We start from the raw sequence: 25,246 nt of genomic DNA on the forward strand, positions 1-25,246 counted from the left end.
AATCAGCCTAGTGAATCGTCTCTGTACCCCCTCCAAAGCTAGTATATCCTTCCTTAAGGAAGGTGACCAAAACTGCACGCAGTACTCCAGGTGCGGCCTCACCAATACCCTGTACAGTTGCAGCAGGACCTCCCTGCTTTTGTACTCCATCCCTCTCGCAATGAAGGCCAACATTCCATTCGCCTACCTGATTATCTGCTGCACCTGCAAACTAACCCTTTGGGATTCATGCACAAGGACCTCCAGGTCCCTCTGCACCTCAGCATGTTGTAATTTCTCCCCAGTCAAATAATATTCCCTTTTACTGTTTTTTTTTCCAAGGTGGATGACCTCACATTTTCCGTCATTGTATTCCATCTGCCAAACATTAGTCCATTCGCTTAACCTATCTAAATCTCTTTGCAGCCTCTCTGTGTCCTCTCCACAACCCACTTTCCCACTAATCTTTGTGTCATCTGCAAATTTTGTTACACTACACTCTGTCCCCTCTACCAGGTCATCTATGTATATTGTAAACAGTTGTGGCCCCAGCACCGATCCCAGTGGCACACCACTAACCACCGATTTCCAACCTGAAAAGGACCCATTTATCCCGACTCTCTGCTTTCTGTTAGCCAGCCAATTTTCTATCCATGCTAATACATTTCCTCTGACTCCGCGTACCTTTATCTTCTGCAGTAACCTTTTGTGTGGCATCTTATCGAATGCCTTTTGGAAATCTAAATACACCACATCCATCGGTACACCTCTATCCACCATGCTCGTTATATCCTCAAAGAATTCCAGTAAATTAGTTAAACATGATTTCCCCTTCATGAATCCATGTTGCGTCTGCTTGATTGCGCTATTCCTATCTAGATGTCCCGGTATTTCTTCCTTAATGATAGCTCCAAGCATTTTCCCCACTACAGATGTTAAACTAACCGGCTTATAGTTACCTGCCTTTTGTCTGCCCCCTTTTTTAAACAGAGGCGTTACATTAGCTGCTTTCCAATCCGATGGTACCTCTCCAGAGTGCAGAGAATTTTGGTAGATTATAACGAATGCATCTACTATAACTTCTGCCATCTCTTTTAATACCCTGGGATGCATTTCATCAGGACCAGGGGACTTGTCTACCTTGAGTCCCATTAGCCTGTCCAGCACTACCCCCCTAGTGATGGTGATTGTCTCAAGGTCCTCCCTTCCCACATTCCTGTGACCAGCAATTTTTGGCATGGTTTTTGTGTCTTCCACTGTGAAGACCGAAGCAAAATAATTGTTTAAGGTCTCAGCCATTTCCACATTTCCCATTATTAAATCCCTTTTCTCATCTTCTAAGAGACCAACATTTATTTAATCACTTTTTTCCGTTTTATATATCGGTAAAAGCTTTTACTATCTGTTTTTATGTTTTGCGCAAGTTTACTTTCGTAATCTATCTTTCCTTTCTTTATTGCTTTCTTAGTCATTCTTTGCTGTCGTTTAAAATTTTCACAATCTTCTAGTTTCCCACTAACCTTGGCCACCTTATATGCATTGGTTTTTAATTTGATACTCTCCTTTATTTCCTTGGTTGTCCACGGCTGGTTATTCCTTCTCTTACCGCCCTTCTTTTTCACTGGAATATATTTTTGTTGAGCACTATGAAAGAGCTCCTTAAAAGTCCTCCACTGTTCCTCAATTGTGCCACCGTTTAGTCTGTGTTTCCAGTCTACTTTAGCCAATTCTGCCCTCATCCCACTGTAGTCCCCTTTGTTTAAGCATAGTACGCTTGTTTGAGACACTACTTCCTCACCCTCAATCTATATTACAAATTCAACCATACTGTGATCACTCATTCTGAGAGGATCTTTTACTAGGAGATCGTTTATTATTCCTGTCTCATTACACAGGACCAGATCTAAGATAGCTTGCTCCCTTGTAGGTTCTGTAACATACTGTTCTAAGAAACAAACCCATATGCATTCAATGAATTCCTCCTCAAGGCTACCCCGTGCGATTTGATTTGACCAATCGATATGTAGGTTATAATCCCCCATGATTACTGCCGTTCCTTTTTCACATGCCTCCATTATTCCCTTGATTATTGCCCGCCCCACCATGAAGTTATTATTTGGGGGCCTATAAACTACGCCCACCAGTGACTTATTCCCCTTACTATCTCTAATCTCCACCCACAATGATTCAACATTTTGTTCATTAAAGCCAATATCGTCTCTCACAATTGCCCTAATATCATCCTTTATTAACAGAGCTACCCCACCTCCTTTCCCTTCTTGTCTATCTTTCTGAATTGTCAGATACCCCTGTATGTTTAATTCCCAGTCTTGGCCACCCTGCAACCACGTTTCTGTAATGGCCACCAAATCATACCCATTTGTAATGATTTGTGCCGTCAACTCATTTACTTTATTTCGAATGCTGCGTGCGTTTACGTAAAGTGTTTTAATACTAGTTTTTAAACCATGATTTTTAGTTTTGACCCCTCCTGCAGCCCCTTTATATTCATATATATTGTCCCTTCCTGGTCTGAGTGCCCTGTTGCACCAGTTTCTCAAACATCTTTTTACTCATGATGGATTGGCTAGCACCAGTGTCCAATTCCATGGCTACGGGTAAGCCATTCAATTTTACGTTTAGAATTATAGGTGGACATTTCATTGAAAACGTGTGCACCCCGTGTATGTCAGCATCTGCCTCCTCTCTCTAAGGCTCATAATTGTTTTGATCCACCATGGACCGATCTTCCTCTGCGACGTGGTGGTTAGCAGGTTTTGCAGGGCTTGCAGCTCATCTGCAAGCTCGTTGGAGGTGCCCCATTGTTCCACAGCTCTTGCAAACATACTCTTTGAAGCAGCATGAATAGGCTGAATGGAAGCCTCCACAACGCCAACAAGGTGTGAATTGCCTTGCATTCATCCTTTGTTGCGGACTCTGAGTCATCTGGGTCACCTGAGGCCAGCTGGCAGTTGCAGACTTGTGGTTTCTGCCCTGCACATTTCTGCTCGCAAACACAGTTCCAGTTAATTTATGAACATTTCTAGCACTAGTGTGCTGAGAGATTTGTTTGGTGTTATCACTGGTGGACATAAACGCCTGTGCTATCGCGATGGCCTTACTGAGGGTCGGTGTCTCTACAGTCAAAAGTTTTCGTAGGATGGCCTCGTGGCCAATGCCCAATACAAAAAAAGTCTCTGCGCATTTGCTCCAGGTAGTCATCGAACTCACATTGTCCTGCAAGTCGCCTTAGCTCGGCGACATAGCTCACCACTTCCGGACATTCAGATCGCTGGCACGTGTAGAACCGATACCTCGCCATCAGCACGCTCTCCCTTGGGTTAAGATGCTCCTGAACCAGTGTACACAGCTCCTCATACGACTTATCTGTGGGTTTCATGGGAGCCAGAAGATTCTTCATGAGGCTGTAGGTCGGTGCCCCGCAGACTGTGAGGAGGACCACTCTCCTTTTTGCAGCGCTTCCTTCTCCATCCAGCTCGTTGGCTACAAAGTACTGATCTAGCCGTTTGACATAGGCTTCCCAGTCCTCACCCTCCGAGAACTTCTTCAGGATGCCCACAGTTTGCTGCATCTTTGCGTTGGATTCGTATTCTCATCGCCAGTTATTGTGTTCCTAACGCAGATGAGACTGCACACAGGGAGGTTAAAGTAACAGTGACCTCAGTCTTTATTAAGACACTCCAGAGTGAGTAACAGGCCTTAGGGACCGGCTTATATACAGTGCTCCCAAGGGATGTGGAACATTGAATAAATTTAAGACAGAAATAGACAGTTTCTGAAATGAAATGGGAATAAGGGATTATGGGGAGCGGGCAGGGAAGTGGAGCTGAGTCCATGATCAGATCAGACATGATCTTATTGAATGGCGGCGCAGGCCTGAGGAGCTGTATGGCCTACTCCTGATCCTATTTTTTTATGTTTTTATGTTATGTATTTCCCACATTTTACTCCACCTGCCAATTTTTTGCCCACTCACTTAGCCTGTCTATATCCCTTTGCAGATTTTTTGTGTCCTCACAATTTGCTTTCCCACCCATCTTTGAATCATCAGCAAACTTAGCTACATTACACTCGGTCCCTTCATCCAAGTCATTGATATAGATTGTAAATAGTTGAGGCCCGAGCACCCGTTCCCTGTGGCACCACACTAGTTACACTCCAAAAGTACTTAATTGGCTGTAAAGTGTGAGTCATCCGGTGACTGTGAAAGGCGCTGTATAAATGCAAGTCTTTCTTCTTTCTTTCGAGATCAATTGCTAATTTTAAATCAGAGATTGAGAGCTTTTTTGTTAACCAAAGGTGTTAAGGGATATGGGCCAAAGGTGGGCATATGGAGTTAGGTCGCAGATCAGCCATCATTTCATTGAATAGCGGAACAGGCTCGATGGGCCGAATGGCCTCCTCCTGTTCCTGCATTCCTATGTTTATCAGTGACTACACTTCAAGGAAAAAAAGTTCTTCATTGGTTTTAAACAGCTTTGGGTGAGGGTGGGGAGGAGGAGCACGTTCTGTGGTGGTGAATGGTGCTATGGTTATGATGACGTCCAATCCAGTCACCTTCTTCACAGCTGTTGCAATTCCGGACCGGCTCGCGCTGCACCTTGCTCCTTGTATGATTGGAGCAACTGGAGCATGATTGGAGCGTGGGCAGGTACAGCAGGAGCGGTGAGGTCGGAGCGAAGGAGCGACGAGATATCGCAGAGCGATGTGATTGGGGCCCAGGAGAGGCGTGAGTTCGGGGCCCAGCAGAGGCGAGGGCCCAGGGGCAGCACGGGCCATGTGATATGTGTGTGCACTAGGTCCGTGCAGCAGAGCTGGTCTCCAGTCGACTTGATTAATCCTTGCTACTGGACCCAGACCTCGCTCTGTCAAGCCCATGTGGTGGCTGGTGTGCAGCGGCCACCCCATGTTAAAAACATCCACGCACAGGCATCTTTCCCACTGAATAATATCCACTGGGATGGGGAAATCTTCCACCCTTCAACATGTAGTTCGGGACCTGGAATGTCAGGTCTCTCACTGAAACACCTGTGAAGTGGTAAGCCATATAGGACCGATATGAGGAGAAACTTCTTCACCCAGAGAATTGTGAACCTGTGGAATTGTCTACCACAGAAAGTTGTTGAGTCCAGTTCTGACGGGACTGGACAGGGGACACAGTCTAAGGATAAGGGGTAAGCCATTTAGGACCGAGACGAGGAGAAACTTCTTCGCCCAGAGAGTGGTGAACCGGTGTAATTCTCTACTGCAGAGAGTTGTTAATGCAAGTTTGTTAGATATATTCTAGAGGGAGTTAGATATGGCCCTTACGGCCAAAGGGTTCAAGGGGTATGGAGAGAAAGCAGGAAAGGGGTACTGAGGGAATGATCAGCCATGATCTTATTGAATGGTGGTGCAGGCTCGAAGGGCCGAATAGCCTACTCCTGCACCTATTTTCTATGTTTCTATGAACCTTTTTGGTGGAAGTAAGTCATCCACGATTGAAGGCACCACCTAAGAAGAGAAGAAGGAAATGCAAATCCTTTCACCATTGCCTTTTATGGAATATGTGTCTGCAGATGGGGCGGGCGGGGGCTGTCCCTGCGCCTTTAAGACGCCGCGGGCGTCATGCCGTCACGGGTCACGCCCTGCTGACAGAGACGTGCCTGGGCCTGGGAGAGCGGGCGGCGCGGAGCGGAGCGGAGTGTGAGGGGCCCGGAACACAGGGAGGGACCGAGACCCGGCACAGCAGCCCGGCCCGGCCCGGGGCGGATCGCGGCCGGGGGCGAAGCGCCGGCGCCCGGCTCGCAGGATGAACGTGTTCGGCAAGCTGTTCGGCACGGCCGGCAAGGCGGGCAAAGGGCCGAGCCCGCAGGAGGCCATCCAGCGGCTGCGGGACACCGAGGAGATGCTGACCAAGAAGCAGGAGTTCCTGGAGAAGAAGATCGAGCAGGAGCTGCTCACGGCCCGGCAACACGGCACCAAAAACAAGAGAGGTACCGACCGACCGATCCCCGCTCCCTCCAAATACCCCGCTCCCTCCACTCCCTCCAAATACCCTGCTCCCTCCAAATACCCCCTCCCTCCTCGCTCCCTCCAAATACCCCCTCCCTCCTCGCTCCCTCCAAATACCCCCTCCCTCCTCGCTCCCTCCAAATACCCCCTCCCTCCTCGCTCCCTCCAAATACCCCCTCCCTCCTCGCTCCCTCCAAATACCCCCTCCCTCCTCGCTCCCTCCAAATACCCCCTCCCTCCTCGCTCCCTCCAAATACCCCCTCCCTCCTCGCTCCCTCCAAATACCCCCTCCCTCCTCGCTCCCTCCAAATACCCCCTCCCTCCTCGCTCCCTCCAAATACCCTGCTCCCTCCTCGCTCCCTCCAAATACCCTGCTCCCTCCTCGCTCCCTCCAAATACCCTGCTCCCTCCTCGCTCCCTCCAAATACCCTGCTCCCTCCTTGCTCCCTCCAAATACCCTGCTCCCTCCGCTCCCTCCAAATACCCTGCTCCCTCCGCTCCCTCCAAATACCCTGCTCCCTCCGCTCCCTCCAAATACCCTGCTCCCTCCGCTCCCTCCAAATACCCTGCTCCCTCCGCTCCCTCCAAATACCCTGCTCCCTCCGCTCCCTCCAAATACCCTGCTCCCTCCGCTCCCTCCAAATACCCTGCTCCCTCCGCTCCCTCCAAATACCCTGCTCCCTCCGCTCCCTCCAAATACCCTGCTCCCTCCGCTCCCTCCAAATACCCTGCTCCTTCCGCTCCCTCCAAATACCCTGCTCCTTCCGCTCCCTCCAAATACCCTGCTCCTTCCGCTCCCTCCAAATACCCTGCTCCCTCCAAACCTCCAAATACCCTGCTCCCTCCAAACCTCCAAATACCCTGCTCCCTCCAAATACTCACTCCAAATACCCTCTCTCTCCTCCCAGTACTCCCTCTCTAATACCCACTCCCTCAAAATATCTATCCACTCAAAATAATTTCAGTTCATTCTAATCAACTCAGTAATATTCAGTCAATCATACCATCAACTCTGATATCAACTTAATAATAAAATCAGTCCTGTAATAACAACTTAATAATACAATCAACTCAATAGTATGAACTAAAATTATAATCAACTCAAAATATAATCAACTCAATAATATTAACTAAAACAATATATAATGTAAAGAAGAAAAACTTGCATTTATATAGTGCCTTTCACGACCACCGGATGTCACAAAGTGCTTTACAGCCAATGAAGTACTTTTCCCCCCAAGCATAGTCACTGTTGTAATGTAGGAAACGTGGCAGCCAGTGTGCACACAGCAAGCTCCCACAAACAGCAATGTGATAATGACCAGATAATCTGTTTTTAGTGATGTTGGTTGAAAGATAAATATTGGCCAGGACCCTAAAACAAGACAATATATACAAATAACTGGCAAATTGAATCTGGTAAATGTTAAATAAAACTCAAATTATAAAAAATGCATTAAAATAATTAAAACAAAACTCTTTTTTTCAACTTTAAATTTGTAATTAAACCTGTTCCCAAAACAGAACTCCAGTTCATATTGTGCACCTAACAACTTGCCTTTTAATCAAATTGAAATTGTTTGCAAAGCAAAACTCGTGTTTATAAAATAAACCCAAACTCAAAAGGTACTTCATAATAAAAATGAAAGATAATTAAAATTAAATGAATTTAAAAAGAAAACAAAGCTAAAATCTAGATTAAAATTAAACAACTATATTTCAAACTAAACATTTGAGACATGAAACAAAAACATTTTAAAGCATCAAAATAAAATCTCGCCCTTATATTTTAAATAGTGCTACACTGTGGGGGAAAAATGTCAGTTGAATTAAAACAATTGAGGAACAAAGATGATAAAATAATGCTCAAAAAGGAAATATAAGATTAGCAAAACTTTAAAAAGAGAGTCTCCATAAGGCAATTCAAATTCAAATTCCATCAGGTGCACCAGCAGGACGAGTGAATTGATACCCACACCTGGCCAGACACTGGGATTTCCTCTGCCATGCCATTCAGTATTCTTGTACAAAATTGTGATTTTTGAGGATAGCAAATTGTGCTACATGCTGGAAATTCATGAGCTGTCTTGCAGCACCATACATACCATGTATCCAAGGCCGAATGTATGGAAGGAGAAAAGGCCATTTGGTCCATTCCTTTCACAGTTCCTGTATAAGCTATTGCTGTCAGTTCTACCAGTACATTTAATAACCTGGTAAAATTCTCTCCAAATTACAGAGTATGTCTGAAATTGCACCGTTATTCGTCTCCTTCCATGGCATGCTATAAAATTAAACATGAGACGGCTAGAAAAATATTCCTATAAATTCACCAGGAGCAGGAAGTTGTCACACTTTTCACTCCAGCCATTCAGCCCCTCGAGCCTGTTCCGCCATTTAGTTGGATCGTGGCTTGATCTGCACTTTAACTCCAGATCCCTTGATATCCTGATCCAACAAAAATCTGATCTCGGGTCTTGAATATTTCAGTTGACCCCCCCCCACCCAGCACCTCGAGGGCAATTAGGGATGGGCAATAAATGCTGGCCTTGCCAGTGACGCCCACATCCCGGAATGAATTTTTAAAAAAAATCCACAGCCTTTGACTAGACTTTGACATAATTCTTCAGTGGCTAAAAGGTTTTTTAATGAATGACAAGTTTTTAATTTCACAAGAAATGGTATCCAAATTAAACATGTGTAATCTCACTTGCAAAGTGCGATTATAAATATTTCAACTGTACTGCAGCTCCCAGCCGTATGATGCAATGAATGGAAATGTGGCACAAGTAACACTCTGGGTGAGCTCAGTACCTAGCTATTTATGGACTGTTAACATAGAGTGCCCGAAGAACTTCCTGACTTCATGGGTGAAAAGGACCCTCGATGTCTCAATTCTGCAAAAAATAGAGACTTCAGTTTTAACACTGGATTTTTTTTTTTGATAAAGTAGATATTTTTGGCCGTTCTGAAAAGCAGACTGTCCAGACCACAAGCTGGGTGGGTTTACACCATCACTGTCCATGGTGCACTGCTGCTTTTATCAGACCTGCTCATTTAGAGTGGCATTTGCTCCTTTTTTTAAAAAAAAACTGTCCTAGACTTTAAACTAAAATAAACACAGCCCCGTCAGATAGTGAGTTTGTAAACCGTCAATGTTGTAACTCCCACTGTGTCTGGCTCCTGTGTTCTGGGATGAACGTCTGTTCCCAGACTGTGACTGGGCGATGAGGGCCCACATCATGTTTATGCTTCAGTTGCTGTTCAGAGCACAGCGTGATGGTTTTGTGCTCATTGCTGACATCTGAGGAGAATAATAATTATAGTGATTGCTCATGGTCTGTCCTTTTTTATTTAAAAAGCAGTTGAATTCTGTGCGGAATGAGTGTTTGCATCTTTCGCACATCTTTATTATCTTCCCTGTCAATTGATTTGTTTAAGGTGGGCGTAAAAGTTCCCACAGCGCTATTCGAGGAAGTGAAAGGGCAGTTTTTCCAATGTCCCAGCAAACATTAATATCTCATCACCATCTTTTTATTTAGAAAAAAAAATCTAAATTAACTGATCATTTATGTGTATGTGGGAGCTTGCTGGGTGCAATTGGCTGCTGTGTTTCCGACAGAATGGTGATTACATTGAGTTCTAATTATGAAGTGCTGATTTTGTTCCAAAAAAATTGAATTGCCTTGTTCAGTGCACGTTCTTCCTTTTGGTGGGAGAAGACGGACTCTTCCTCGGACAATTGCACAATTGTTTTCTCTACAAAAGTTCCTGTGCTCACTGACCTAATTTGGCTCCCAGTCCGCAACCCCTCAATTGAAAGCTTCTCATCCTTGTCTTTGAATCCCTTGCCTTGCCCCTATCTCTGCAACCCTGCAAGATCTCCACGCTCCTCCAATTCTGGCCTCTTGCACATCCTGATTTTCATCGTTCCACCATTGGCAGCTGTGCCTTCAGCTTCCTGGGCCCCAAACTCTGGCAATCCCTCCCTAAACACACGCTCTCCCTCTCGCTCCTCCTTTTGAAGACGCTTGTTCAAACCTACCTCTTTGACCAAGCTTTTGGTCATCTGTCTGAATTTCTCCTTGTGTGGCTCGGTGTCAAATTTTGCTAACATGCCTTGGGATGTTTTACTATGTTAAAGGCACTATATAAATGCAAGTTATTTTAGGAATGAAGAGAAAGAGGGAATATTGTCTGTTCGTAATACATCTGGCTAGTCTGCAGCTTAATATATAATTATGTGGGTGTTGGGTGTATGCTTTCCATATGTCGTGGAACCAAATGAATCGTAATCTTTGTACTGCAAATAATCCAGACAAAATCTAAGCCTCAGACATAACATGCACTTTGAAACCCTCGTCCTGAAACAAGTTTATTTTTAGTGCAAAATCTGCACCAACATTTGCTCTCCTCCCTGCGACCTGTTTTTAATTTCAATGACTCTAACTTCCTGGATGATAGAAGGGAAGTGGCAGAAATTCAGCTTGCGATATCATTAGTGGAACAGCCCTTTTCAGCGGCCAGCTTGGTGAGCGGATCTTTGGGCAAGTGCTGAGCTAAATTCCAGTGTTACTTGCCTGAGGTTCCAGTGTTACTTGCCTGAGGTACCAGTGCGTGGGCATTAGTCTCCAGTATTTTAACTGAATCCCATGGTTCAAACACTACCTGCTGTTACAGTTTGGCCTATTGTGTGACAGCAAAGATAAACATAGAAAATAGGTGCAGGAGCAGGCCATTCAGCCCTTCGAGCCTGCACCACCATTCAATATGATCATGGCTGATCATGCAACTTCAGTAGCCCACTCCTGCCTTCTCTCCATACCCCTTGATCCCTTTGGCTGTAAGGGCCACATCTAACTCCCTTTTGAATATATCCAACGAACTGGCCTCAACAACTTTCTGTGGTAGAGAATTCCACAGGTTCACCACTCTCTGGGTGAAGAAGTTTCTCCTCATCTCGGTCCTAAATGGCTTACCCCTTATCCTTAGACTGTGACCCCTGGTTCTGGACTTCCCCAACATTGGGAACATTCTTCCTGCATCTAACCTGTCTAAACTCATCAGAATTTTATATGTTTCTATGAGATTCCCTCTCATTCTTCTAAATTCCAGTGAATATAAGCCTAGTCGATCCAGTCTTTCTTCATATGTCAGTCCTGTCATCCCGGGAATCAGTCTGGTGAACCTTCGCTGCACTCCCTCAATAGCAAGAATATCTTTCCACAGATTAGAAAGACCGATATAACTCATTGCATTGTGGGGGCTTGGATTTCCCCAAAGGCTTCTCTTCTCTTCCAGGGGAAATGCAACATCCACTGACTGGTCCAAGTGGCAAAAATCATCCAGGGTAATCAGACGTGTGTGTTGTTTTAAAATCCATTTAGATAAATGGACGGTTGCATCATTGATCACCCCATGCCTTTGTGTCTTCCAGACTTGGCTATTCCAATGCTCTCCCCAGGCAGTATACAACCCTCTAGCCCCCTGCAGCCTGTATCCCGTCCCACTCGCCCATCACCTCTGCCCATGCTGAGCTATATTGGCTAATTTTCAACCTTGTGCTGCTTCTTCTTCTGCCATATGGTAGGTGCAAATCAAACCTCCTATCTAAGTCGGATATCCAGGCCAAAGCTCCCGATGTAACAGCATGGATATCCTGTAGACTGCCTGTGAATTCCCTCCGAGGGCAGTGCTCGATGATGTGCTCCAGGGTCTGATTAGGAGCTCCACAGTCACAGGACGGGGAGGCTTTAACCTTCCACCTATGGAGAAGGTGGCAGCATCGACCGTGACCGGTTCTGAGGCGGTCGATGGTTGTCCACTGTTTGCGAGGAAGGTTTAATCCTTCAGGTTGTACTGTGGGCTCCTCGATAAGGAATCCATTCCGTATGTCACAGTTCATCCAAACATTTCGCCATCGGTCATCGAGGCTGAGGGGAGATCGCTGAAGGGCTTGGGCGACGCTCCAAAATGGCCGCCTAGATTTGAGAGGGGTTTGTGATGGGTTGTTCAAGTCGGCCTGGATTGGCATGCCTTTGCTGATGTAGGGGGTTGTATTGTCTGGAGACTGCGTATTCGCGGCCTAGGTGTGATGGTGCGATGTTTACAACTCGTGCTTAAATCCCTTCATGGCCTTGCTCCTTCTTTTGACTGTAACGACCCATAGCCCTTCCTTTTCTGTGATTCTGTCCTCGTGCAACCCCTCCCTTCACCACCCAGGCCCTATGCTCTCCAGCTTTCTCCTCCGTCTCTCCTCCTTTTAAGATGCTCCTTAAAACCCTTCTCTTTGATCAAGCTTTTGGTCACCTATCCTAATAGTTCCTCCTTTTAATTAGGTATTGATTTTGTTTTTATTAATACACCTACGTCAAACACTTTGGGAGTGTTTTTCTCCTTCAAGTATGTGATATAAATGCAAGTTGTCTGCTTTCTTGTTTTATTAGGAAATGTAATTAATTTAATAAGTTTGCACTGAGACATTCCTGCATAATAAGGATACTTCATGATATTAAATAATAGCTGGCTATAGTGATTTTGCTCCTGTAATATTGGATATATATCTAATATTGAAATGGAGTACTGACACTGCAATCTTGTATATTAAGTGAGTTTCCAATCTCTCAAAACTAATTTACTGAGTGTTTGCAAGGCATGCTTAGAGCTACTTATGATTTGAAAGGAATTGAGTGTCCGCTGTGGCTCAGTTGGGTCTTACACTAAAGATCCGTAAGACAAAGGTTCTCCACCAACCTGACCCTGTATCACAGCACTGCCCCCCCCCCCCCCCCCCCCCAAAACCGGTCATCAAAATCCAACGTGGACCATTTTCCATACCTCGGGAGCCTACTATCAGCAAAGGCAGACATCGATGAGGTCCAACACCGCCTCCAGTGTGCCAGCGCAGCCTTCAGCCTTCGGTTGCCTGAGGAAGAGAGTGCTTGAAGACCAGGACCTCAAATCTGGCACCAAGCTTATGGTCTACAGGGCAGTAGTGATACTCTCCCCTCTATGGCTGAGTCGTGGACCATATACAGTAGACACCTCAAAGCGCTGGAGAAGTACCACCAGCGCTGCCTCCGCAAGATCCTGCAAATCCACTGACAGGATAGACACACCGACGTCAGTGTTCTCACTCAGGCCAGCATCGAAGCACTGACCACACTCGACCAGCTCCGTTGGGCAGGCCACAACGTCCGCGTGCCCGACACGAGACTCCCAAAGCAAGCGCCCTACTCTGAACTCCTACACGGCAAGTGAGCCCCAGGTGGACATAGGAAACACGCGGAGAGACTGGATCAACTGGGCCTGTATTCACTGGAGTTTAGAAGGATGAGAGGGGATCTCATAGAAACATATAAAATTCTGACGGGACTGGACAGGTGAGATGCAGGAAGAATGTTCCCGATGTTGGTGAAGTCCAGAACCAGAGGACATAGTCTAAGGATAAGGACTGAGATGAGGAGAAACTTCTTCACTGAGTTGTTAACCTGTGGAATTCCCTGCTGCAGAGAGTTGTTGATGCCAGTTCATTGGATATATTCGAGAGAGTTAGATATGGCCCTTACGGCTAAAGGGATCAAGGGGCATGGAGAGAAAGCAGGAAAGGGGTACTGAGGTGAATGATCAGCCATGATCTTATTGAATGGTGCAGGCTCGAAGGGCCGAATGACCTACTCCTGCACCTATTTTCTATATTTCTATGAAATATTTCAGGGACACCCTCCAAGCCGCCTTGATAAAAGGGCAACATCCCCACCGGCACCTGGGAATCCCTGGCCCAAAACCACCCTAAGTGGAGGAAGAGTATCCGGGAGGGAGCTGAGTACCTCGAATTTCGTCGCTGACCGCATGCAGAAACCACACTCTGACATCGGAAGGAGTGTGCGGCAAACCAGACGCCCCACCCATCCTTTTCTTCAACCACTGTGTCTGACCTGTGACAGAAATTGTAATTCCCATATTGGACTGTTCAGTCACCTGAGAACTCGCTTTTTGAGTGGAAGAAAGTCTTCCTCGATTTCGAGGGACTGCCTACGATGATGATGAGTTGGTAGCACCCTTGCCTCGGAGTCAGAAGGTTGTGGGTTCAAGCCCCACTCCAGAGACTTGAGCACAAAAATCTAGGCTGACACTCCCAGTGCAGTGCTGAGGGAGCACTGCACTATTGGAGGTGCTGTCTTTTGGATGAGACGTTAAACCGAGGCCCCGTCTGCCCCCTCAAGTGGATGTAAAAGATCCCATGGCACTATTTTGAAGAAGAGTAGGGGAGTTATCCCTGGTGTCCTGGCCAATACTTACCCCTCCATCAACATCACAGAAAAAACAGATATCTATCTGGTCATTATCATATTGCTGTTTGTGGGAGCTTGCTGTGCATAAATTGACTGCTGTATTTCCTACATTATAACAGTGATTACACTTCAAAAAGTAATTCATTGGCTGTAAAGTGCTTTGGGACATCCGATGGTCATGAAAGGTGCTATATAAATGCAAGGTTTTCTTTGTGTGGAAGGATTGTTTGGCTTTTTGTGCCTTGATCTAGTTACCCTCCTGCAGAATCACCGGTAATAGACCCGACACACTAATTCATTCCCTACATAAACCAAATGACTGACTAGTGAACACTCCAGGTAAATGCCGTTACTATTGCCAAGAGTAAAGTTGGGAATGTCCCTAATTCTACTGTCTGTGTGGGCAGTGCTCCATTTATATTATAATTCTGAATAATGTTAGAACCAAGTAAAATATAGAAACCTAGAAAATACGTGCAAGAGAAGGTCATTTGGCCCTTAAATATAAATTCCATGCTCCTAATTCTGTTGCCAATTTGAGTGGGTAGTGTTCTGTTTGCGGCAAATAGAGTATGCATGTTAGTCTAACGAATGAATAATGTATACATCTTCAGATCAGTCTCTTCTGTATATGTGTAAACTGTACCTCTGCTTATTTTAAGAAGCTGTTTACCTCGCTACTGCCACAGCCTCCACACTACGGCCCCAAGTTTCCACATGATTTGCTCCTGATTTTTAGGAGCAACTGGTGTAGAACGAAGTATCTTAGAAATCGGAATTCTCCACATTTAGTTTGCTCCAGTTCTAGTCAGTTAGAACAGTTTCACTTTGGAACAGAATTTTTTTTCAAAAGGGGGCTTGTCCGGCCACTTACGCCTGATTTCAAAGTTTCGTGAGTGAAAACTTACTCCAAACTAACTTAGAATGGAGTAAGTGAAGATTTTTGTACGCTCGCAAAAACCTTGTCTACACTTTAGAAAATCAGGCGTAGGTTACAAATTAGGCGTAGGGAATGGTGGGGGGGGGGGGGGGGGAAGTCATTAAATTCTACAATCAATCCTTAGTTATACTTATACAAATATTATACAAATAAATCCAACCTGAATAAAAATTTATAGGCAAAGAAAAGATTAAATAAACCATGTTCCTACCTGTGTGAAAGTGCTTCAGGCAGGCCTTTCATGTTGGAGACAAGCAGGGGTGTGGCGTCAGTGTCTCGACGGCAGCGGCAGCAAGCTTCGAGCTGAGCTGCAGTGCTTGAGGCAGGCCTTCATTCTCTTCGTGGCTGGCCGCGAAGAAGCAGCACCGGACGGACCCGAGGCCATTCGGCCATGAGATATCAGCGGCGTCAGTGGCTGGCCGGCAGCCGAAGAATCAACGCAGGACACATGCAGCTCATTCAGGTTCTTGAGGCCATCCGGCCACGCTTTAGGGGCGGCGTCAGTGGCTGGCTGGCAGCCAAAGAATCAGCAGCGGACGGACGTGAGGCCATTCGGCCATAGGATATCAGCGGCGTCAGTGGCTGGCCGGCAGCCGAAGATACAGCAGCAGCCTTCGAGCTGTGAGGGGGACTGAGGCCATTTGGACAAGGAGAGGCAGCCACATCGACAGTTTTATATTTACATTTGCAGAATGGGTGCTACATTGTCAACACCACGTATTATTGCAAAGTTGAATTGGCACTCTTATTTCTCCAAACACACACTCCTTAATTTGCATGCACCAATGCAGCACCAGTTCTGCAAGTTTAGCAGTGAAAAGCTGAACTCACTGATTTCAGCAGTGCTGCTAAAAGCACTCCCTCACACATAGAAATATCAAAAAAAATTAAATTACAAGCCTTTGCAGGGGTCCAAGAAACAAATCTTCACTTTTTCTGCAGTATTTTTAAAAATGGCTGAGTGCCAATGTTTGTGTGAGACTGGGCGCACGCTCCAACGCGCACGCGCAGGGTTGCCGGCACCACGAAGGCTAATTTAAATTGTACCCGCCCCCTGCTACTTAGAAAATCGGCGCGAGTGTTAGGCTCCGCCCCCTGCTGCGAAGAGCGCGCCGCGCCAAGGAGCTCGAGAATATCGGACTTTTTTTTTTTAGGCGCAGTTTTCGGCGCGAAAAACAGGCGCCCAAGTTCGGAGGTGCGCTGTTTTCGCCACGGCACGAAACTTGGGGCCAAGGTTAGGAGTGAGATTTAGAATACTAACACAGTTTGCAAACTCGCTTTATCAGTTGGGGCTGTGTTTATTTTAGTTTAAAGAGTAGGAAACATTATTTTGGGCTCGGAATTAGCTTGCACCTTTTCACCTCAGAAGGTTGCAAGTTCAAGCCCTAGTCTAGGACGTGATCCAAGCTGACACTTTTCGTGCAGCACTGATGATTCATCAGGTATTGTCTTTCAGATGGGTCATTAAACTGAGCGCCTGTCTTGCTGTTCAGGTATGCATAAAAGGTCCCGTGGACATTTTTAGAAGAGCTGGGAGTTCTTCCAATATCCTGAACGGCATTCATCCACCTCAACCCAACGCCACCAAAACAGATTAACTATTCATTCATCACATTTGCTGTTTGTGGGAGCTTGCTATGTGCAAACTGGCTGCCGATTCCCTACATTACAACAGTGGCTGCACCTCAAAAGTACTTCATTGGATGTAAGGAGACTTGTGCCGACAACAAGAACTTTCATTTATATAACCCCTTTCAATGGTAAATTTATTTATTACACATTGCAGCATTTTTGTGTTCACTTTTAATTGCTTTGTCAATAATAGCATTCCTGATGGCCTGACCTACGCTGTACCTGTAGTACCTGGTGTATACTAAAACTGACTGACCTGAAAGATCAGAGTGGGTTTGATACGGTGATGTGACCAAACCAATTAAATGGCTATAGTTCAGCAGAAACCGACACAAAACTGTCACTGTTCAGTTACTCTACACTTGTAAATTTAATGGCTTTTTGTTCAAATGGAAGGTCGCTTTGGCTACCAGTTCACTTTATATTTGGATGGGAGCTATTGCCGTGAACTCTATCCATGAAGGGGATAATGTGCAAGGGTGAAGCAAGCATCATTGAATTTTTGTAGGCTGACTGATCCAGAGATGCACTTGCGTCTGATAAGGGAGGCTTGTGGGCTCCATTGCTTCCATCTCCACTCTGAGCAGCTGGACAATTAACCATTCCTTTCAGACCGTGCTCTCATCTCGATCCGTGGGAAGTGCTTTGATTTCATTTGGAGCAGGAGATGAGGTTCTCCCTCATTGGCTGCGCTCAATGTTGTAAATAACTTGGTGCTCCGGGAACTGTGGAGCATTGCCTCGGGGTCACTGCTGCCTCGGGGCATTTATGCTCTGGGTTATACAGCACAACCCAATACGTCAGCAGAGAGCCAACACAATGGAGGTTCCTCTCCCAACACAGAACACACATACTTCGAATGTGAAAGTATTTTTTTTTTTTTTTTTTACAGAGAATTGGAAGCCCATGCTTCTTAACTCTTCGGACAGTTGGGATTAAGATGTGTATTTATTTTTCCCTACAGCTGAACCTTTTCTGCTGTGAAACTATCAAAAGGGCTTGAGTACCCAGTGGAGTATACGATTGTAATTAAAGTACTTCTGATACAGGTGATCAGCCCCACATCCAGCCTGCTGATTTGACATTGCAGCAGCCCAAGAGCTTGGGCTGAAATTCCCTACACAGAGCTTGTAACTGTTCTACCATTAACGGCGACTTTTGGTCCCTGTTTAAGGAAAGCAAGTTCCAAGTTGCATTCTCTTCCTGGCGACAGTTTTGCTGAAGCATAAAGCCTTAACGACAGCAACTTGTGCTTATATAGACGTAGCAAAACGTTCCGAGGCACTTCACAGGGGTGTTATAAAACAATGCAAATAAATTTGACACCAAGCCACATAAGAAATGACGGCAGTTGGCCAAAGAGCTAGGTTTTAAGGGGTAGAGAGGCGGAGAGGTTTAGACAGGGAGTTCCAGAGCTTGGGGCCCGGGCAACTGAAGGCACGGCCACCAATGGTTGAGCGATTTTATAATCAGGGATGCTCGAGGGCAGAATTTGAGGAGCACAGAGATCTCATGACTCTTCTTTGGAAGTCAATGCTATCAGTTTCTTTAATGCCGGGACATTTATGTTAAGGAGTGCTGCCTGTGCAGGGAGAAGCCAGTTCCTGCCATTGGCTGCACTCTCCCCATATCCACATCTTGGCTTGCTGTTGTCAAGTGCTCGTTCCCCTTAGATGGGAGAAAAGATGAAGGGAAAGCAGGAATGGGGTACTGAAGTTGAATGTTCAGCCATGAATTCATTGAATGGCGGTGCAGGCTAGAAGGGCCGAATGGCCTACTCCTGCACCTATTTTCTATGAAAGTTGATTTATGTTGATTGCACATCCTGTACGTCTGGGAGCATCGTTGGATAAAAATGTGTCCATTTCAAGAGATCGGGGCAAAACGAGTTGAACAAAATGCAAAGTTTGCTGGGGCATGTGTCGAGCGCGATTATTGTGTAGTATTTGTTGTTCCTGGAACTGATTCGGAAGGACACATAGACACTCTGGGCATTTATTGCCCATCCCTTGAGAAGGTGTGGTGAGCTGCCTTCCTGAATCGCCGCAGTCCTTGTGGTGCTGCTTATTATTGTTTTCTGTAGCAGTTTGTGGCAACGGAGTGTCTCGCTGAGCCATTTCTGAAGGCAGTTCAGAGTCAACCACATTGCTGAGAGTCTGGAGTCACATATAGGCCAGATTGGGTAAGGCTGGCAGATTTCCTTCCCTAAAGGACAGTAGTGAGTCAGATGGAGTTTACTGCAATTCAGTAGTTTCATGGTCACTGTTACTGATACTAGCTTTTCATTCCAGATTTTTTATTTATTGAATTTGCGTGTCTGGATTATTAGTCCAGGACTCTGAGTTACTAATCCCGTAACTTAACATGCTGCTGTTCCAGATCAGTAGAGGCTCTCTTTACATGCTTGATGACGGAGTGGCAGGACATGGATTAAACCTTTGACTCCTACGTCCCATATGCCCAGATTCATTCATCAGAGTACAGTAGTGTAGTGGTTATGGTAAAGCACCGTTAACCCAGAGTCCCAGACCGTTAATCCAGAGTCCCGGACCAGTATAAAAGCAGAGAAGTCCTGCTACAGCTGTACAGGGTATTGGTGAGGCCACACCTGGAGTACTGCGTACAGTTTTGGCCTCCGTATTTAAGGAAGGATATACTTGTATTGGAGGCTGTTCAGAGAAGGTTCATTAGGTTGATTCTGGAGATGAGGGGTTTGACTTATGAAGATGGGTTGAGTCTATACACATTGGAGGTCAGAAGATTGAGAGGTGATCTTATCAAAACATATAAGATAACGAAGGGGCTTGACAAGATGGATGCAGAGAAGATATTTCCACTCGTAGGGGAAACTAAAATAGGGGACATAGTCTCAGAATAGAGGGCTGCCCATTTAAAACCGAGATGAGGAGGAATTTCTTCTCAGTGAGTTGTAAATCTGTGGAATTCTCTGCCTCAGAGAGCTGTGGAGGCTGGGTCATTGAATATATTTAAGACGGAGATAGACAAAATTTTGAACGATAATGGAGTCTAGGGTTATGGGGAGTGGGCAGGGAAGTGGAGCCGAGTCCATGATCAGATCAGCCATGATCTTATTGAATGGTGAAGCAGGCTCGAGGGGCCAAATGGCCTACTCCTATTTCTTATGTTCTCATGTCCAGGACTCTGGGTTACAAGAGCCCAGAGAATGAGTTTGAATCCCGCCAGGGAAGTTTGAGAATTTCAATTCAGTTTATTACAAAAAATCTGGGAACACTAAAAGTGACCATGAAACTGTGGGATTGTTGTAAAAAAAACCCACCTGGCTCCCTATTGTTCTGTAGGGAAGGAAACCTGCAGTCCCTTTTCACAGCATCGCGGGAGGGAAGAAGGAACGTCCTTGGATTCTCGCCTGCCTGAGTTGGCTGCGTTCGAGCAATAGGCGAGGGAAGGGATAGCAAACCTGAACACAGGTGTGAACGCTATGCAGAGAAGCTGGGATCAGAGGTGGCGATGCCTTTTAATCCAGAAGAGTAAAGTCAGGGTCCCGACTAAGAAGCTGGGTGGAATTGCTTAAACCTGAGGCCATGTCTGTAGTGTAGCAATGATACAACAACAACTTGCATTTCTATAGTGCCTTTACTAGTAAAACGTCCTAAGGAGCGTTCAGACAAAATCTGACACCAGGCCACATAGAGACGTTAGGACAGGGGTAGGTTTTAAGGAGGTAGAGAGGCGGAGAGGTTTAGGAAAGAAATTCCAGAGCTTAGGGCCTCGGCAGCTGAAGACACGGCCACCCAATGGTGAGGGTGAAAATCGAGGAGTTGGCCAATATCCTAGAAACCATGCCTTGTAGCCAGTAATGGTTGGCTGCAGGTAAGCTGCTGTACAAGATGATTCAACTGCCTGAAGGATCCCGAACTGGGGAGCTTTGCGTGCTCTGTGTGTTTCACAATTCCATCATTTTAATGGGATAAACGTGATCAATAGCCCTTTCCAGGTTGTGTGAAGTGGTAATTGTTGCATTGGAGAATTAGCCATCTTCAGTAATCATCATCGTTAATTATGCAGAAGGATTTAGGTCCAAAAATGCAGCCTTGAAGATAAGCTATAAGAGCTATTACTGAAAATCTCCTCCATTGCTAAATTGACATTCATGGGCATGGACCTTAAAGGTAACCATGTTTACGGTTAAAAATAGGATCCAGTCTCGACATCAGCTGATGCGAAAGTTATTGATGCTTAGGCAGGATGTTGCGCTCATTAAAGAGGGCCATCACTGTTTGCTATGGGCTGCCTGCTTTTTGATTGAAGGCCATGAAATAGACTGGGGAAATGGATGTTGAGATTTGGGATCAATTCACAAACTAGTCGTATTCCCTGGAATTTACAACAACAACTTGTATTTGTATAATGCATTTTAATGTAGTGAAACAGCCCAAGGCGCTTCACTTGAGAGATGAATTTGACACCGAGCCGCATAAGTCCGAGATATATTCCTTTAAATTGCTCACTTGTTTTGCTGGCTGCTGTGCCTTCCTGTGGGGCTACTTATCAACACACGTCATTACAGTAAGTTGGGTCCAGTCGGTTCCTGTAATGATTGCAGCTTGGTTTTGGTCTTGGCACGGTGGGCAGTTGCTGACTGGAGCACCAAGTTAATCTGCTCACGATCCAGATGCGTGCGGGTGAGGGGCGGAGGCGAGCTACACAGTTGATGAGTCCTGTTAACCCCAAGTCTGTTTATAATGGAGCCCTTTCACCAGTTCAGTGGGTGCCTCCAAGTGCCAGCTCTTTGAAAGAGTTAGTCCCACTCTCCCTGCTCTTTCCCCACAGCCTTGCAAATTTTCCCCCTTCTAGTATTTATCTAATTCCATTTTGAAAGTTACTATTGAATCTGCTTCAGTCACCATATCAGGCAGTGTATTCTCAGAAACTTAGAACAACTCGCTGTGTTTTTAAAAAAAAAAAATGTTTCCTCGTGTCACTTCTAGAACTGGACAGTAGGAGGGGAGGAAACAAACCCTGCATCCAAGATCTGCCAGCATCCCATAATCAGAAAGGCCATGAAATACTGGCTGCAGAAATTCAAGATCAATTCACAAACTAGGGTCGTATTCCCTGGAATCTACAACAACTTGTAACGTAGTGGAATGTCCTAAGACGCTTCACAGGAGTATTATGCGATATAAATTTGACACCGAGGAACATAAGTAGAAATTGGCGCAGGTGACCCAAAGCTTGGTCAAAGAGGCAGGTTTTAAGGAGCATCTTGAAGTTTAGGTAGGGAGTTCCAGAGCTTGGGGGCCCAGGCAATGGAATGCACGGCCACCAATGGTTGAGCGATTATAATCAGGGATGCTTAAGAGGCCAGAATTAGAGGAGCGCAGACATTTCAGCAGGGCTGGGGGGGGGGGGGTGTTGTAGGGCTGGTGGAGATTAGAGATCGGGAGGGGTGAGGCCATGGAGAGATTTGAAAATAAGGATGAGAATTTTGAAATCCAGGCGTTGCTTAACCGGAAGCCAATGTAGGTCAGCGAGCACAGGGGTGATGGGTGAGTGGGACTTGGTGCGAGTTAGGACATGGCCAGCCGAGTTTTGGATCACCTCTAGTTTACGCAGGGTAGAATGTGGGAGGCCAGCCAGGAGTGCGTTGGCATAGTCATGTCTCGAGGTAACAAAGGCATGGATGAGGGCTTCAGCAGCAAATGAGCTGAGGCAAGGGCGGAGACGGGCGATGTTACGGAGGTGAAAATAGGCGGATCTGTAGTTGAAAGCTAATTTCAGGGTCAAATATGACAGCAAGATTGCGAACATTCTGGTTCAGCCTCAAGTTGGGGAGAGGCATGGAGTCGGTGGCCAGGGAAATTGAGACAGTTTAGGGGAACTGGTTGGGTAAATGGAGAAACTTACCCAGAGAGTTGCGAGAATGTAGAACTCGCTACCATAGGGAGTGGTTGAAGCGAATAGTATCGATGCATTTAAGGGGAGGCTGGATAAGCATATGAGGGAGAAGGGAATAGAGGGTTATGCTGATCAATTTAGATGAGGAGGCTCGAGTGGAGCATAAACACTGGCATGGACTGGTTGGGCCGAATGGCCTGTTTCTGTGTTGTATATCCTGTGTAAAACTATTTCCGATGGTTGGGGAGTCTAGGACCGGGATCATAGCCTAAAAATTAGAGCCAGGCCTTTCAGGAGTGAAGTTGGGAAACGCTTCTACACATTAAGGTTGTAGAGGTCACTATTCTGTTAACAGCAATTGATGTGAGGTCAGTTAATTTTAAATGTGGGATTGATGGAATTTTGTTAACCAAAGGTATTAAAGGGCAAAGGTGAGTGAGTGGAGTTTGGTCACAGATCAGCCATGATCTCATTGAATGGAAGAGGCTTGAGGAGCTAAATGGCCGCCTCCTGTTCCTATGCTTCCTTTCGACCAAGGCTGAAATCGAGGGGTGGTCATTAAGGGAAACAATAGCATAGGACTGTACCCAGCATGCTGTGATACAACACACTAAAGAGAGAGTCACAGATAATGGTGCACGGGGGGGGGGGGGGGCAGAGACAGGCTGCCTTTGCGTATCAACATTTTAAAGAGATATTTTTTTTAAATTAAAGGCACTTCAACAAAGCATAAGCAACCGTACTTTGGCAACCTCTAATTTTAAATGTCTAGGAATCGCCATCATGTCCTGGAGGTGCTGAACATACTCATTCACCCTCCGAACCATTGCAGAATATCCCACCGGCAAAGCCCATATCATAACTCTTTCAATAATTACTGTTCCTTAGTACCTTGAGGGAGGACTATAAAGTTTAAATGGATTCTGGTAGATAATAATATGAAGCCTGGGTTACCCAAAATAGTTTTTATAGATCTGGGAAAGGAGTCCCTTTCCATGGAGGTTAACCTTTCCTGTACTCCGTGAATCCGGACTATAAAAACTGAAGTGCAGCAACTCTGTGTCCCTGCTTCTGCTATTTGTGTACTCGACAATGTAAAGGATCCATTTTTGCACTGGGCTAGCTTTGCAGATTTCAAAACATGCACCTGGTTTCCATGAGTTCTGCAAAAGATTAGATTCTCTGGCTATTAGAAAGTACAAAAGGAAAAACTTGCATTTATATAGCATTTTGGAAGCATTTCAAACTGCTTCGCATACAATTAATTACTTGTCATTGCAACACAGCAAGATCCAACAAACGGCAGCGAGATGAATTTCGGTTCCTGATTTGAGGAAGGATATTGGTCAGGGCACAGAGGACACCCCACAGTTTGTATAGTGCCCTGGGTACAGATTGCTGGAGCCTCAGTTTAGCATCTCTTCTGAAGTACGGAATCTTGAGACCATACTGCACTCTAGTATTAGCCTGGACTATAGGCGCTCGGATCCTGCAGTGAAGCCATTAACTTGATAACTCCGGTAGAGCTTTAGAACTAAGCAGAAGAAGCTTTGCCCTTGAGTATTTTTTGAATAAATTGGAACCATTTGGTAAAAAAATTGCTGTGTTTACCTATTTAAAGTGTTACAGTAATGTGTGTGCCTGTTTTGAGGTGGTAAGGCAGCTGGCTGTGCAAAGAGCCTTTGCCTGTACTTAATGTTTAATTTTAATGAGACCAATTTCCTGAGCATAATGCCTTTGCCCTTTCCTATCCACTGCTTTTAATATAACTAACTTTCTATAATATGGGCCTCTCAAATAGTTACAGCCAAGTTCTTTGTTTCTTTTTAAATCACTGTCAATTTAAAAAGACAACTTCTCTTCTCTTGCACTCCCCAATGCATGTTATTGGTTGCCCTGTACCCCAGTACGTCGATGTGCCATTTTACTGGCCCTCAAGTATCTGCTTTTTAATAACCAGCCACCACGCTGCCGTTCTCAATGGCCAGATGGGTATTGAGATTTGCGCAGTATCCTACGGAATAGCTGATGGTGTTTCTGTGTGGATTGCGACTGGCACTCATTTCTGAAAATCAAACAGAAGTGGTAGCCTTTAGTGGGCCCCGACTTGGGAGGGAGCAGGGAGCGGTTCTTGAACTCCCCAATTAAACTCCCACTGAAACGTGCGCCATGCTTGCTGTTGCTCTGATCCTGCTCCAATGGCTGCGCTCGTAAACTCCTGGTCGAAGTGAGTCTGGAAGGGTAATTGCCCTCAGTCAGATATTGCTGGCACCAGCTGCTAACGTCAAACATACCCACGTGTTGTAATTGGCCATAAAGTTTTGTAAGAAATCTTGATAGCTGGAAACGTTTTCTAATGTGAGGGAAGTTCTAACTTAGTCCTTTTGGACTGCTGTGTGGGAGAGAATTTGTGCTAGGAACAGGAGTAGGCCCTTCAGCCCCTCGAGCCTGGTTTGCCATTCACTTGGATCGCTATACCTCCACAATATTTACCCGCCTTTGTTCC

At 45.7% G+C, this 25,246-nt stretch overlaps 1 protein-coding gene across 1 annotated transcript in view; it reads left to right on the plus strand.

Annotated features, from left to right (window-relative positions):
• Window positions 1-5,626: 5,626 nt before the first annotated feature.
• Window positions 5,627-25,246, plus strand: part of chmp4ba (charged multivesicular body protein 4Ba) — a 33,197-nt gene continuing 13,577 nt past the window's right edge. Inside the window, exon 1 of the mRNA XM_070895130.1 lies at window positions 5,627-5,975. Coding sequence (XP_070751231.1) covers window positions 5,792-5,975 — 184 coding nt within the window. The 5' untranslated portion in view covers window positions 5,627-5,791. The remainder of the gene's footprint in view (window positions 5,976-25,246) is intronic.

Source organism: Pristiophorus japonicus, chromosome 12 (assembly GCF_044704955.1).
Source record: "Pristiophorus japonicus isolate sPriJap1 chromosome 12, sPriJap1.hap1, whole genome shotgun sequence".
NCBI classification, from domain to species: Eukaryota; Metazoa; Chordata; class Chondrichthyes; family Pristiophoridae; genus Pristiophorus; species Pristiophorus japonicus.